Genomic DNA, 15,973 nt, shown 5'->3' on the forward strand with positions numbered 1-15,973 from the left:
AGTTGCCATGCTGCAGTGACAAGACCAGACTGTTGACAACAAACATCAGTAACACATGGTCTGTAGTCACATACTAATAGAAGTGTTTTATGTGAGTACAGTACTGCAGGTCAAAGGTGACGCAGTTGCTCTAAACACGTTTAGGCAACAACTTAAATGTTTGACTTATTTATTATTGGTCGAAAAATTGTGAATTTGTCCTGATCACACGTGGTTTCTTCTTTTGTCTTCACAGAGTAACAGTAACTCCAGATGGCGTCTTATGGATCAACAACATTAGCAGGGCAGATGAAGGGAAATACACCTGCTTTGCTGAAAACTACCTGGGCAAAGCCAATAGCACCGGACACCTGTCTGTCAGAGGTACACACACACACACACACACACACACACACACACACACACACTAAAGCAAATCATCCAATGTCAGTAGCCTTGTGATCTGAAAACTACAACTGTCAGAGTCAGCTGTGACCCACAGGCTACCTTAAAGGAGAATTCCAAGTTAATCTTGATCGCTATAAATACGCAAGTACAGTCGATAGAAAAAAAACGAGCCGAATCGGTGTGGTCAACACGGAGTAGCTGCAGCTACGTCTACGAGCTTCCACTTATCTAAAACGGCAGTTGTCGGGGCACGTTTTAGAGTGCCTTTGTGCCTCTTAACAGACACAAAATGCAATTAAAATGTCTGTGCAACATGAACAGGGCCCTTACGTGACAACAAGATGCATTTTCAACTCAGACATTGTTTAAATTCACCTACCCTGTCTCTATCCTGCCGGTAGTTAGCTCGCCCTGCTAGCTGCTAGCTGCTAGCTGTTAGGTTAAGGATGCAAAGTTGGGTGACCCTCCCCCCTAGACTAAAAATAATTGGATGACCCTCCCATCAACAAAGAATAAAAAGACATGACCCTCCCCTATTTTCCTCCGGTGGTCCATTCCATAAATACCGAACGGTCCTTAATGTATTATCTTATATTGTAAGAGTGTCATTACAGATGCTCTGTCAATGTTTTTGTTTGTCTGTATGTTTGTTTTTGCAGTGTAAGGCCTATACATACTTTTATCTTTGACCCTGAACTGAAGTTCTAATGATAAAAACACATTATTATTTCTTGAAATCCCAAGTAATTGAGAAAAAAAAATCATCACAAATTAGCACTAAACCAATAAATCAACCAGGCTTATCGGCTTATTCGCTTATTACAGATATATTCTTATTTGCATATATGGCAGATAAATAACAAAACATTGCAGTACAGACATGTCAAAGATATGTTTTAAGTAATTTAGAAACTTAAAAAAACTTGTTTAAAACTAGTTTGTTCACCAGAGAGCACTGGCTTATTTTTTAATTGTCAAATGTCCTGATCAGTACATAGTGTGGACACAATGCTTTAAAACACAAATAAATAAATAAAAATTATGGTTGATTTGATGTGTTATGTAAAGTTTTTTACTTACTTTTTTAATCTTTTTAAATCTTAGACTATATGAGAACAATGACAGCACAAGTTTATGTGCTAGTTAGGTTTTGTCTCTTAGTAGGCCTTTTCATGATTGTTAAAGAGGGAGGAGGTATTAAACATTGTAATTAATTGATCTTTCTCATACTTAATATAAGCACTTCTAATCTGCAGATAGACTAATAAGAATAACTATGTCACTTTCACATTAACTGGACTCTCCCCACATACCACAGGCCTATTTAAATGGAACACTACTTGAAAAGCTTTGCTGTCTTTCACCTGAGCAAGTCCCCCAGTTGGTATTTTCTATCTAATGGACCTTTTTTCTCAGCAGACATTTTGACAGCAGGTGAAACAAAATTCCTCAGTTCTATCAAGTCTCCGAAAGCCATGACAGTGAGCCAACTGTGCTTTACCTACTTGGACATGCTCAAATGTCAGCTGTGAGAAAGCTCTATCGATGGGATGTGAAAACTCATGCCTATCAGGAACATCAACTTTCTCTTCATTTTAGAGGATTTGTTTTTGTATATTCAAACGTGGTTCTCATAGAGCCACAAACTTTCACACCGCTGCCACTAGTTTTCCTCTGAATTAGCTTTAATTTTCTGCCCAAACCATGCAGATGCCACCAAAATCACACTGGCTCCTTCCAACGCTGACATCAACCAGGGGGAGAATGTGACGCTGCAGTGTCACGCCTCCCACGATCCCACCATGGACCTGACCTTCACCTGGGCCCTCAACAGGGTCCTGCTGGACCTGGAGGCCTCGGCCGGGCCATACCACCGGGTGGAGGGGGTGAGTCCTGTTCCTGTACAGCCATAACTGTAAATAGTGGATAACTTACGGATGAAGCCGTTTTGTGGACTTTAAGGCACAGGATCAAGCAGATATACGTACACTGTGATGCTCCCTCTATGAAGCCATGGGAAAAATGAACTTTCTAAACATTACTTCCTCCTCCTATTCTCATTAACTGTTACCTCACTTACATTTTAGTGCAGCTACTTACCAGTAAGGGGTGTAATAGGACATACAAAAGAAACCACTAAACTAATTCCATTACAGTGCGCATATCCAAAAACCTTTTGATAGCCAAGTCTTAGATAATGTTTAAATGTAGCTGTGTTTCTCCTTATCAGGTCTTCAGCCTTGCAAATTGTTGGCTGGTTGGTTTGTGTACAGAAACCATAACAACGCACAGAGCTGACCATAAGCCTGCGGTAAAAACCCCGATTGAGACGCATATTCCGAATGCGCTGTATACATGTACAAAGAATGCCTCTAAAACCCGAATAATACCGGAATATCCCACGTCTTAATTGGAAAATGCTGTGTTTGGAAAAAGGCCTTATTCGGAATATCCAACTGGAATATTCTGTTTACATGACCTGTATCAAATTCGGGAATATTGTAATTTTTCGGAATAATAGTGGAATATTGGTGTGCATGTACGTACTGACTGATAGTCAGCAGTCCCCTTCAGGCTTTAAAACATCAAACAGATAAGACCATGGTCGACCATTAGCAGAATCCACCTGAGCTTTGAGGTTGTTAGTGTTTGTAATTCTCATGAAAAGACAGATTGAAAGAACATGCTGCCTCTTTGATCAAAGGTTTTCCTTCTGGTTTTACTGAAGAGGAAAAAACGCTGAAAAAACTAACAAGACCATCTCTCAGTGCTTTCTGACTTCCCAACAGTGTCTGTGGCTCTCAATAGGAGGAAATAGTCCATTTGTTTGGGCTCTTTTCCACATTTGGAGCTCTATAGTGAATGTTTTTGGCAGCAGGACGGTCAGGGTTTAAAGTGGGCCGGCACCATCCAGAACGGCCTTCTGGCACCTTCAATTAATAAGTAAATTAATCTAATTGGCAGTTTCATACATCAGTGTATAATAAAAAAAAAAAGGGAAATAATGAGAGTAACAGGAGAACTATCATCATTAAAAGGGAGTTTTCATTAAGTGCTGTGAAGTGGATAGAGACTTTAATGTAGCAAGAAACTTTAAAGTGTAAAATTTGAGAATGGATGCAGAATTGGTGCAGTACAGTGTGTGTTCATGGTGATGACGAAACATGTCAGCCAGTGCAACAGGGTGGATCACTGATGTGTTTTTGTGGCACAGAGGAAGAAGATATATCAGGCTGTGACACACACAAACTACTTGTTAGCAAATACATTCATACGTTGGTTTGGTATTTTTTTAACGATTGAGGATCGTTGTTAAAGATTTATTCCATCGTTTACTGAACAACTGTGGTTGAGGCTGCCTTCATCACTGCTGGTCTTACCTCCATCCATCCATCTTCATCCGCTTATCCGGGTCGGGTCGCGGGGGTAGCAGCTCCAGCAGGGGACCCCAAACTTCCCTTTCGGGCCACATTAACCAGCTCCGACTGGGGGATCCCGAGCGTTCCCAGGCCAGGTTAGAGATATAATCCCTCCACCTAGTCCTGGGTCTCCCCGAGGCCTCCTCCCAGCTGGGACGTGCCTGGAACACCTCCCCTAGGGGAGGCGCCCAGGGGGCATCCTTACCAGATGCCCGAACCACCTCAACTGGCTCCTGGTCTTACCTGTTATTCAATAATATGCTAATATTGTTTCACCTGTATTTATATTGTGAGGATCTGGTGCCAAAAGTAAATGCTGTTACACTGACGCCAAAGTTTGGACCAACATACCAAAATAGACAACAGGCTTCCCAGCATTTTCAGTTCGACTAAGTTGACCACGCCACTATGTGCAAGATATTTCCCCACAATAATTAGTTAATTTCAGGACGGCAAGTTGAACATTTCACGGTACCTGAGCACAGGGCCTGGCAGAAATACACTCCTAAATGAGATTAACTATCCATTTCATGTCCCCGTTCCTTTATGTCTAAAGTTTTAATTAATGTTGATGTGATGCTGAAAATAAGCTCCTGTAATCTTCAGCTCAGCGAGTTCACTGTAATGTTGCGTCTGTTAGACTCCTGACTAACAGCGTTGAACTTATTTGCTCGGTTCTCTCTTGCTCTTTCTGTGCCCTTTCAGAAGGAAAACATTGGTGACCTGCTGATTGTGAATGCTCAGCTGAGTCAAGCAGGGATATACATGTGCACAGCTCAGACTGTGGTGGACAGTGCTTCGGCTTCAGCCAAACTAGTGGTTCGAGGTAAGATGCCTCAAAGCTGTCTTCGCCTGTCATTTTCTCAAGAACACTGCATTTACTATTACAGAAACACGAGAAATAAAAGCCTTGAAGACAAAGAAATTATTAAATTCAGGGATACAGTCCTGCAAAATACAAGGAGAAAGATTATCAACATAAGTCAGTGTGAAAACAGTCCCATTTCCTTATTTCCTGTCATTTTTTTTTTTTTAAATACAGTATATTGATAGCTAAATATTATATTATGCACAGCGATAACTACAGGTACTACCTGAGAGCCTTGCAGAGCTTTCTGGTTAGTTTGAGGTATCAGGACAGACGACATGTGTCTCTTTGAATTAGTGGGGCTTGCTGCAGCAATGTGGACATCAGAATCATGGAGTACTGCTCAAACTCCTGCTACTTCATGTACTCCGTCAAACGCTAACATGTCTGTGTTGTGTCCAGGCCCCCCAGGACCTCCTGGAGGATTACTGGTGAAGAACGTGGCTGAGGCATCGGTGGAGCTCAGGTGGAGTCGTGGCTACGATAACCACAGTCCCATTGGCAAATATGTCATCATGGGCCGGTCCTCGCTATCAGCAGGGTGGAAGAAGATGATGACAGGTAGGGGTGTGTGCGCGTGCGTGTGTAGGAATAGACGGAATTTCACCTAAGGTTAGATTTCATGATGAATTAAAAATAATCTGAAATCTACCAATTAAACTCAAGTGATCCTGGAATCAAACATAGGTTAAAGCATAAGGTTGGCTACATGAAACAACCAAGGCATACAATTACAAAAATATAGATAAAATGAGGATGTGTGGACCTGTGTATGTTTATGTGTGAGTGGTTATGAGAGACAGGAATGCCATACAAAATCAGATATGAACACTTACTGTTAGGTAGCAGAGAATAATAGGACCCAATCGCAGAGAGAGGCAGGCAGGCAGGAGAAAGTTGGCGTTGAGGATTTATTTGACAAAACACAAAAAACAACCAAGGGAGTCCTGAGAGCTGCCGCAGGCAAAAAAAAAACAATTCCAGGAGGTAGTAAAAAGGAATCCAAAAAACAAAGGAAGTACAAAAACAGGTAACTACAGCAAACACAGAAACTGACTTGAGTTGACGCTGGAAGACATGACAGGAATCAACAGAAACACACAAACTGACAGGGCAAGGACACAAAACAAAGAGACAAAGGGAACACAGAGGCTAAATACAAGAGGTAATGAGCAAACAAGGAACAGGTGATACAACAGGTGAAACACATTAGGAGAGGCAGAGTAATCAAAAAAGGCGGGAAAACACAGGAAGTAAAACTAGACAAGACAAGACAGAAAACCACACTATCAAAATAAAACAGGAAACAGAAATAATCATCAAAGAACAGGAATACACAATACAAACAGGAAAACTAAACAAACAATCCATGGAAAATACAGGAAACAGAAACAGAAATACAACCAACCATAATAATCGTCAAAACACAGGGAAACAAAACACTACACCACAACAGAACCCCCCTCCCCCCCTTCAAGGGACGGATCCCAGACGTCCCAAAAAACAAAAACTCAACCCAGGGAGGGCGGAGCGAGACCGGAGGAGGAATCATCAAAAAAGATCAAAAAACCAAAAGTGTCCAGGAAACAAAAACAACCAAACGAGGGCGGAGAGAGTCAATGGGGTGAAAACTGAGGATCGTGAAACCTGGGGAAATAAGGGTTGTGGAACGTGGGGCTCAAGGGACTGTGGGCACTTGGGAACTGGGGACAGTGGCCACTAGGGAACTGGGGACCGTGGGCACTAGGGCGCTGGGGACCAGTGAGCACTCGGGCACTGGGAACAGTGGGCACTCGGGAACAGGGGACTGAACTGCTTAGGCCAGCAGGACTGCTGGCAGCAGTGAAGGGGGAACCCCAGGCGGCCGGCGGCGAAGACGAAACCCCTACGGCGGCTGTTAGCCAGCCGGGACTCTGGGCGGCTGCTAGCCAGCCGGCGATCTGGGGGGCTGCTAGCCAGCCGGGACTCTGGGGGGCTGCTAGCCAGCTGGGACTCTGGGCAGCGCTGGGACACTGGTCAACTCGGAGACACTGGGCAGCTTGGGGACACTGGGCAGTGCTGGGACACTGGTCAACTCGGGGACACTGGGCAGCTCGGGGACACTGGACGGTGCGGGGACCCTGGAGAACTTGGGGACCCTGGAAAGCTCGGGGACATTAGGGAGCTCGGGGACACTGGGGAGCTCGGGGACACTGGGGAGCTCGGGGACACCAGGTAGCTTGGGGACACTGATCAGCTTAGCCTCTGGGGTGAAGAGAGGTAGAAGCGGGGCATGGAGATGGGAGCCATGACGTCCTTTTCCCCATCTCCTCCACGGGTCCCAGAGAAGATAGCCAGGCAGGTACCCTCATAGGACTGCTGGTGGTCGGGGGCGTACGCTGACTAGGTTGCATCGGAGGAGCTGCTAGTGGAAGTACTGGGCCTCTGACTAGCAGCTTGGAGGCTGGCTCTTTCGGCTTTCTCAGTTTGTTTAAGCCACATAGAAAACTGTTCGAACAAGGATGTGAAAGTCTTTGGCTCCTCCCCGTGTGGAGTGTTTGCTTGACTTGGAGAAGCAGGCAAAGAGGCAGGCGGAGCGACAAACAATTCCCCAATAGCCCCGGTGTTAGCTGGCTGAGAGACAGGCAGGCTGGTGGGTCAGCCATTGAGAAAGCTATCCAACCTCCCCTTAACAATGTCTAGGTACGGAACAAAATGGCTCACCCAGGGTCTCTCTTTTAACCACTGCTGTTGCTTAGAGATCCTCTCCAGAACGTGGGCACACTGACCGGGTCTCGAGTTCAAAAGACTCTCCACAGTGCGCTCAAATGCCGCCACTTTCTCCTCGAAGAGTCGCCTCTCTGCTGGGGCCATGATGGTCAGATCGTTACATCGAATACAAACTACATACATACATACATACATACATAAACAATCCATGGAAAATACAGGAAACAGAAACAGAAATACAACCAACCATAACAATCATCAAAAACAGGGAAATTAAACACTCAACACCACAGTATTAAAACGATTATTACTATTAAAACCAAACATCAAACATTTACTGGTTATAGCTTTTTAAATGGGATCACTTAGTCAGACTAAATAAGTACTTTGAAAAATGTATTATGGACAATTTGTCATTATTTTGGATAGTTTGTAGATTAAATAAATTGGGAATAAATGTGTATTGAATATTAATGCTTCACATATCTTTCCATGTGAATAAACACACGTCTGCTCACTGAACACCAGAGCCGGTGAACATCGAGGGGAATGCAGAGTCAGCTCGTGTGATGGGACTGATGCCCTGGATGGATTATGAATTCCAGGTCATTGCCAGCAACATCCTGGGAAGCGGAGAGGCCAGCCTGCCCTCACACACCGTCCGCACACAGCAAGCAGGTGAGGGGCCACAGGCCGCATCCAGAAAACCAAAGGCAAAGTTTGCCCTGGACTTCCCACTACTATTATTGTCATACATCTCATTACAGGCATGGGGTTATTCAATTCAATTCAGTTTGAATTGAATTGAATTGAATTGAAGATGGACTACACACTACACTAAATATTACATTTAAATAATAATATATAATTAATAAATAACCATAACAGTTTCAATGTGCAATTTTAAGCTCATTAAACTATTTAAAAAATGTGCTGTAACAGTTTTACTCGCATTGCTCCCATTATCCTCCGTGACACGCTCTCTTCCACTTCGCCTGACAACTCTTCTCCAAAACAAACAGCTCTAAGATAACAGAGCTCAGCCCATAGCTTCACTCACTCAAAGCAGACAGTATGCATGAAATAAAAACAGGACACGTAATTTCACTGTGTGTAGTGTTTAACTACGCTAACTAACCGTGTTGTGAACCGTGTGTAGTGATTAAAAAAAACAGACAACACCTGTGTCTCAAAGACCGGGCAACCGCAGCCAGGACGTTGAGAATCCACACGCAAGAGGTGATGGATAGGTCCAGTCACTTCGTCATGTATTCACTTCGTTTGAAACAAGAGAAGAAAGCCTCACTGATGTGAAGAATAGGACAGAGATACATATATAAATGCTCTCTGCCTGCCATATGCCAACGCTCCGTCCAGTCCAAGTCCACTCACCCCGTCTCTGCCCGGACATGCCGCAGTTGCCCGCACATTTTGAAGCCCGAAACTAGCTTAAAAAAGGCCAAAAAAAAACTAGTTAAATGTGGGTCTGTAGAGCTCCTACTCCGGCTAGCTTACCATAGATATATACACATCTATGCTAGCTGATGAGCTAGCTGCAGCTAGCTGCTGACCATCGCGACTGACCATGTCCTCTAAAAACATGGGCTACGTGTTATATAAATCTTTACTTAAGTAAAGAATAGATGTTAATACAAAATAAACACTAAAATTGATGTCTTATCTTTGCCATTATGAGGTACCTTCCCCCGCCATTAGCGTAGCATCGCTTACCTGTAACCCAGCCAGCTACAAAGGATACCCCGTTTACCACATAGTGGTACAGATCTTGTGGACTGAAGTCGGGCAGACTCTGTGATTTAATGAGGTCCGTGAAAACGGAGGGAGAAAGAATTAAGGGTCGATATCCAATCCTGCTATCTCCAACTTCTCCAAATACTGCTCTTTGTGAGCACCTACCAGATGGCCTACCTCGACCGATAACGGCACGACAACTTGTTGTTCAATAGAAGAAGCCATAAATACAGTTTATTTAGTGTTATGTATTTCAAACTGATTGAAACTATGAAACTTTCCGCTCGTCTACTACACAGTTTAGCTTGTTATTGCCAGTGATTTACCGTCCATCATGGCGTCGTCACGTGGTCGTGGTCACATGTTTGCAAACGGTCTATAGGCTTTGTGCTAGCCGATTAGCTTGTCTGTGAGTGACTGTGGAAAGCTAGCAAGACTAGCTGCTAAACTAACGTGTGGCTAGGGGCTAGCTGTTAGCTAGTGTGAAACACGTGTTGCAGACAAAAGAACAGACAAAAGAGGGGTACACCAATAAGCTACTTCGCTATGGGCGAGCTGTTTAGCTATTCAACGCACGTGTATGCGTGTGTGTGTGTGTAGGTATGTGACTGTCGTAGGTCGCAAGGCCAGCTGTTCATAGGGGCACACAAACCTCTCCACCACGATAAGGTGATGGTTCCCGGAGAGAAAACATTAATATAAAATAAACAATAAAATACAGTAAAACAAATACATACAGTACATACATACAAAATAACTGTTGCATAAAAAAAAAGAGGCTGAATGGGTTGAGTGCAGAATTTGCAACGACTATACAGGCTGATGAGGGGGGTGAAGGTTAATGCCAGAGGAGAGGGGTTCAAACTGTTTGTGTCCGGGGTGAGAGGGATCGGCTACAATCTTTCCTGCCCACCTCTACTTAATCCTGGAAATGCGTGGGAAATGCGGGTCCACCTGGGGAAGAAGTTAGTGTTTCCACCTGCAGCAGTCAAAAAGGGCCTTGCCATTATGCTCACTGTTCCTTGGGAGGAAGGGATACCAGCAGCAAACAAACTCACATACTTAGTTGGCAGCCGAGTACAGGGAGGCTGGCTGGGCTACAACCATCCACCCAGTTGAAGTTTGGGTGTCGGGGCTTCGTAGGGAAATTAGCGGCCCAGCTTCTGCAGGCAGTGGAGATGACTGGGGCGAGGCTACAGAGGGTGCGTGGGGTACAACACCTCAATAGGGTCAACTGCAGGGCAGATGGCAGGGAGACCCCCCCCCATTCGGAGATGTACTGTGTAATCATCAGTGAATGGTGGCTCCAGCTGATGACCCTGCAGCTGAACGAGTGGCAGTGCATTCTTCTAGTTCTTCTAGTTTCTAGTTGTTGCAACTGGCAGATTTTTGCTATAATTTCATTATGGATGCTTACAGGCACTCTACTTAGCATTGCACAACATTGAAATCAATGCAGCAGAACTGTCTTCTTTATTCCACACATTGATTGCTGACAGTTGATTCAGGTGTGTTATGCTAGTAGTAATGTAGCCTTAGACTCAAGCCGAGATGATGAGCTGGCTACATTAGAAGTTGAAGCAAAAGTTCAAGCTGACATTCAAGTTCCTACACACTCAAATGTCATTAAGGTCATTCTGTTAATACCTAATGTCTGCCAAATGTACTCAACCAATCATGTTGTAAGATTTTTTAAAAACAGTTTGTATCCTTCACTTTCAAAGATGATTTAGTTTGTGGTTGAAGGAATTGAAAGGAAAGAATCTCTTGACCAGTGTTGGGCAAGTTACTTTTAAAAAGTAATTAGTTACAGTTACTAGTTACTTCTTCCAAAAAGTAACTAAATTAGTTATTCAGTTACAAATTCTGAAAGTAAATAGTTCGAGGATCGATACAAATAACACAACACTGCAACAGGCCACAACTGGGCAAAATTAAATTATGCTTGTTAAGCACTATACCAAAATTAAAAAACAAATATATACACTCTTTGTAGTGCAAAAGTGGCCTAATGTTTATACTTGTGCGCTGGTGTGTGTGTGTGTGTGTGTGTGTGTGTGTGTGTGTGTGTGTGTGTGTGTGGGGAGTAGGTGATAGAGCGAGGGAGAAGTGAGAGAGTGACGACGATTAGCTTTCGAGCAAGTACCGACTCTAGAGTCATATAGTAAGAGACACAAAGTGTCTCCCCTGTTCTTTCTGACCATGGTGGAAAATCTGTAGCAGGAAAAATTAACCCTCTCCTTGATTTCATAACGCCTCTCTCTCGTTGACTGACTCGCTTGTGTTGTTCTTGTGTGTCCGACTATGCATGCTTTCGAACGCCCGCCCAACTCTACCTCTGATTGGCTTACCATGACATTTTACTCAACCTCAGCCAATCGTCAGCATGTATGTGCTTGCGTCATGCACTGCCCATTAACCAAGGAGGAACAGTAAAAAAAAGTATTTGCCTCTCGGCTCAGACTCAGAGATCTAGTTGTTCTGATGAAAAAAACATCTTCAAATATAGCAACGCGCCGCAGTTTTTGGCAGTAACGGTAACGGCGTTATTAAGATGGGAAGAGTAATCAATTAGATTACTCGTTACTGAAAAAAAGTAACGCCGTTATTTATAACGCTGTTATTCCCATCACTGCTCTTGACCTATGCTACTTTGATGCTACCCTGATCCACTGATTATATCATCCTATGTTTGTATATTTGGTGCTCAGCTCCCACAGTGGCCCCCAGTGGTCTTGGAGGTGGAGGAGGAGACCGCAATGAACTCATTGTTACCTGGACGGTGAGTAAACTCAGTGTGTGTGTGTGTGTGTGTGTGTGTGTGTGTGTGTGTGTGTGTGTGTATGTGTGTGTTTGTGTTTGTGTGTCGTAAATAACAAGTGTTTATAGTATATTGTACGTGTACATGTATAGCATACAGTGCTGTAGCATAATAAAATCTATTTAAATACTTAAGTACTTATTAACAATGTGTCGACGTTTGCCTAATCTAATTTCGCTAGGGGCTAAATAATTCACCAAATTTAACCAAAAGTTAAACCAAAAAATCCTAGCTTGCACTTTCTGTTTGTCTTCCATCAGAGTGCGGTTTTTCCTTGTCTTTCATATTTGCGTTTACTTTTGTGGAACTGGCAAAGACCTGGTGGTTGTTTGTGAAAGCTTCACAGACAATATTGATAGGGCCTAGTCATTTTCATCATTTCACAGTCTTTCACAGGTATCAATTATGGCCCATATTTAAGGAAGGAAGGAAGCAAATGTTATGCATGCTGGTTATAGTGCATTTCACACTGAAATACTCAGCAAAATGGGTCGTTCCAGACATTGCTCTGAGGAACAGCAGACTTTGATTAAAAAGTTGATTGGAGAGGGGAAGACATATAAAGAAGTGCAGAAGATTATAGGCTGCTCAAAAGCCTGAACGACTTGGGAAAAACGGTCAACTACCATTCGAACGGATCGAAGAATAGCCAAAATGGCAAAGGCTCAACCAATGATCAGCTCCAGGAAAATCAAAGAAGACTTAAAGTTACCTGTGAGTACTGTTACGATTAGAAGAAGGCTAGGTAAAGCAAAGCTATCAGCAAGAAAAAAAGCTGAAAAAAAGACACGTACTGAATAGATTGTAATTTGCCAAAGGACACATTGACTGGTCAAAAGAGAAATGGCGCAACATTCTGTGGACTGATGAGAGCAAAATTGTTCTTTTTGGGTCTAGGGCCCACAGACAGTTTGTCCGACGACCCCCATGCACTGAATTCAAGCCACAGTACACTGTGAAGACAGTAAAGCATGGTGGTGCAAAAATCATGTTATGGGGATGTTTCTCATACTGTGGTGTTGGGCCTATTTATCGCATACCAGGGATCATGGATCAGTTTCAATACATCAAAATACTAATAAAAGAGGTCATGTTGCCTTATGCTGAAGAGGAAATGCCTTTGAAATGGGTCTTTCAACAAGGCAATGACCCAAAACACACCAGTAAGCGAGCAAAGTCTTGGTTCCAGATGAACAAGATTGATGTTATGGAGTGGCCAGCCCAATCCCCAGACCTCAATCCCATAGAAAACTTGTGGGGTGACATCCAAAATGCTGTTTCTGAGGCAAAACCCAGTAATGCAGAGGAATTGTGGAATGTAGTTCAATCGTCCTGGGCTGGAATACCTGTTCACAGGTGCCAGAAGTTGGTCGACTCCATGCAACACAGATGTGAAGCAGTTCTCAGAAATAATGGTTATGCAACTAAATATTAGTGCAGTGATTCAAAGTAAAGCAAACCCTTGAGACATTTTTCAGTTTATACTGTAAATGTTTGAGTTTGTAAAGAAAAATGCCTAATATTCCTTTTTCTTCACTTTCTGTAAAGGTATAACACAAACTTGATCAATTTTGGTCATGTTTTGATTTGGAATTGAATGGGCAGTGTTCCCAATGCATTGATGTTATGGAATTAAAAGCTATTCTAAGGATTTTGAGCATTATTCACTTTTTTAAACACACTGCTATTATTCTGAACACAACTGTGTGTATATATATATATATATATATATATATATATATATATATATATATATATATATATATATATATATATATACAGTGTTGGGGAAGTTACTTTTAAAAGTAGTGTTTGCTCGTTACTTCTTAAAAAAGTAATCCGTTACTTTACTTAGTTACCCCCTATGGAAAGTAACTTTTTACTTTACTCGTTACTTTTATGTTACTTTTAAAAGCAGGGGTCTCTGGCAAAGACTGAAGTTAATTATACAAAAACTGTCTTTGACCATAAAGCCAATCTATGGTTTATCAGTGAAGTGTCTGCAGGCTGGATTCTCTACTAACAGAGTGACAGCTGATTCATTAGGAACAAGTCCAGCGCGGGTTGAATGCACATCAGCAGGTCATCGGCGTTACACAGTGTTAGTGTATGTAATGTCTGTATCGACTTGTACCGGTCGCGCAGCCACGATGGACCGTGCATTGTCGTAGACACATGCAGCCTCTTTTCTGGAAATCCTTCCACAACTGTATGTATGAGGCCATCTCCACTGCATCCATCTGTGAGGTTGTCAGCTTTGTGTCTGCCTGGCTCAGAGCGCCGTCTAGCAAAAAGCCACGAAGCTTAAAACGCTCTCAAAAGTTAGCTTTGGCTGCTTCTTGCTTGCCATGATTACTCTGCTACCAGCCTCTGTCACGTCCCGTGTGGAGCTTGTGAGCGCGCAGCTGAGAAGGCAGTGTCGCTGTCAAATCTGTCCCTGGGAAAAGTAATGTTGCGCCGAAGCAACTTGTTCAATTGTATTTGTCTGTTCTGTATGTTCAAAAATATGAAACAATAAAAAGTTGATCTAAAAAAAAAAAAAGGAGCACAAAACGGCGAAAACAACCACTGGATGTGAAAAGGGTATTTTACACTAACTTTGAATGCACCACGAGGCTGGCGAGGCAAGGCTGACGAGACAGAGACAAAGCAACAGGCTGCCATTCATTTTCAATGGGAATGGCCGTTTGCCAGCGACAAGCGACGAGCTTGCCGTTGCCACGAGCAAGGCGGGGCCAAAATAGACAAGAAGTCTATATTATGCAAATGCTGAGCGATGCGACAAAGCGACAATCGGAGTAAAGGCAGCGTGAGGGCAGCGTGACGTATGTCAGTGGCTCGAGTTGAAGAAAATAATTCAAGATGGCGGAAAACGGTTTAGGACATCGTATTTATGTATATATCTGATATGTTTGGCATTTAATCTCACATATTGTGTTACTTTTATCGAGAAATAAATACTTTTAAATCATAATGCCAAAGGCTCTCTCCACAATGGAACGTGCCCTTGATTGATGGTAGTTAAATTTTCTTTGCTCCCGACCATTCACAGGTTCCCTGTATGGAGTGATGAGGCAGATTGGTGTCTCCAAACAAATATATCTACCATCTCCCAGGATAAAGTATCCATTGGGTGGATACTTTCTGGCCAGATAAAAGTAACTGTTTTTTAAGATGCGTGTGTCGTGTACGGAACCTGGATAGGCTACGAAAACATCCAGGAACTTTCCAGTAGAGTCACAGATGGCTTGCATGTTTATTGAGTAAAACCCTTTGTAATTTAAATAGTCCAGGCGATGAATTGATGGAGGCTTGATTCTAATATGACAAGCATCAATAGCACCAACAGTGTTGTTGAGGACGGGTGTCCCAGAACGCCTGGCAAATCCATCAGCCATAGTCTCCAGGTCTGCAGGCTTAGGAAAGGCGATGGCTCTGTGGAGATTGTCCCAAATGAACTGTGCCACCTTGTGTATAATCCTGTGAACAGTGGATTTGGGCACACTGGACTTCAAAATCATTGCCCCAGCCATGGTTCTGCTCTCTCTGCATCAGGTGCTGCAGAGCATGCATGGCCCACCTACTTAACCTGAAGTCCTGTTTGGTCTCTAACTCCACATCAAACCACAGGCGTAGGATGGGCATGTCAATATTCAACCTGCAATATCTGGACGGTCACTCTGGAAAACAATGAACAACAACCAACATTATTGCATAAGTCATGGCCCAACAACATCAGTTTGATCAAGTAGCCTAATCAAAACACATTCCACAGTCAGTGTAGATTGGGATAATTTACAATAATAACAATGAATGCAAATACCTGGAGATTTAAAATCTGCAGCCATAAGTTGCCCAGGGTGTGAGGCGCCGGGCGGGTGTGGGGATACTCACAAGCCCCCGGCTGAGCACCGCTACGTTGGAGTTTAACCCGGTGGACGAGAGGGTCGCCTCCCTACGCCTGCGGGTTGTGGGGGGGAAAACTCTGACTGTTGTCAACAAGAGTTCGGGAGAGTC

General features: G+C 43.3%; 1 protein-coding gene across 1 annotated transcript in view; it reads left to right on the top strand.

Annotated features, from left to right (window-relative positions):
• cntn2 (contactin 2) overlaps positions 1-15,973 on the top strand; it is a 52,392-nt gene that overhangs the window by 19,478 nt on the left and 16,941 nt on the right. The window contains exons 11-16 of the mRNA XM_078249343.1: positions 236-363; positions 2,098-2,273; positions 4,512-4,632; positions 5,077-5,235; positions 7,912-8,061; positions 11,847-11,917. Coding sequence (XP_078105469.1) covers positions 236-363; positions 2,098-2,273; positions 4,512-4,632; positions 5,077-5,235; positions 7,912-8,061; positions 11,847-11,917 — 805 coding nt within the window. The remainder of the gene's footprint in view (positions 1-235; positions 364-2,097; positions 2,274-4,511; positions 4,633-5,076; positions 5,236-7,911; positions 8,062-11,846; positions 11,918-15,973) is intronic.

The sequence above is a fragment of the Sander vitreus genome, chromosome 4 (assembly GCF_031162955.1).
Source record: "Sander vitreus isolate 19-12246 chromosome 4, sanVit1, whole genome shotgun sequence".
NCBI lineage: Eukaryota > Metazoa > Chordata > Actinopteri > Perciformes > Percidae > Sander > Sander vitreus.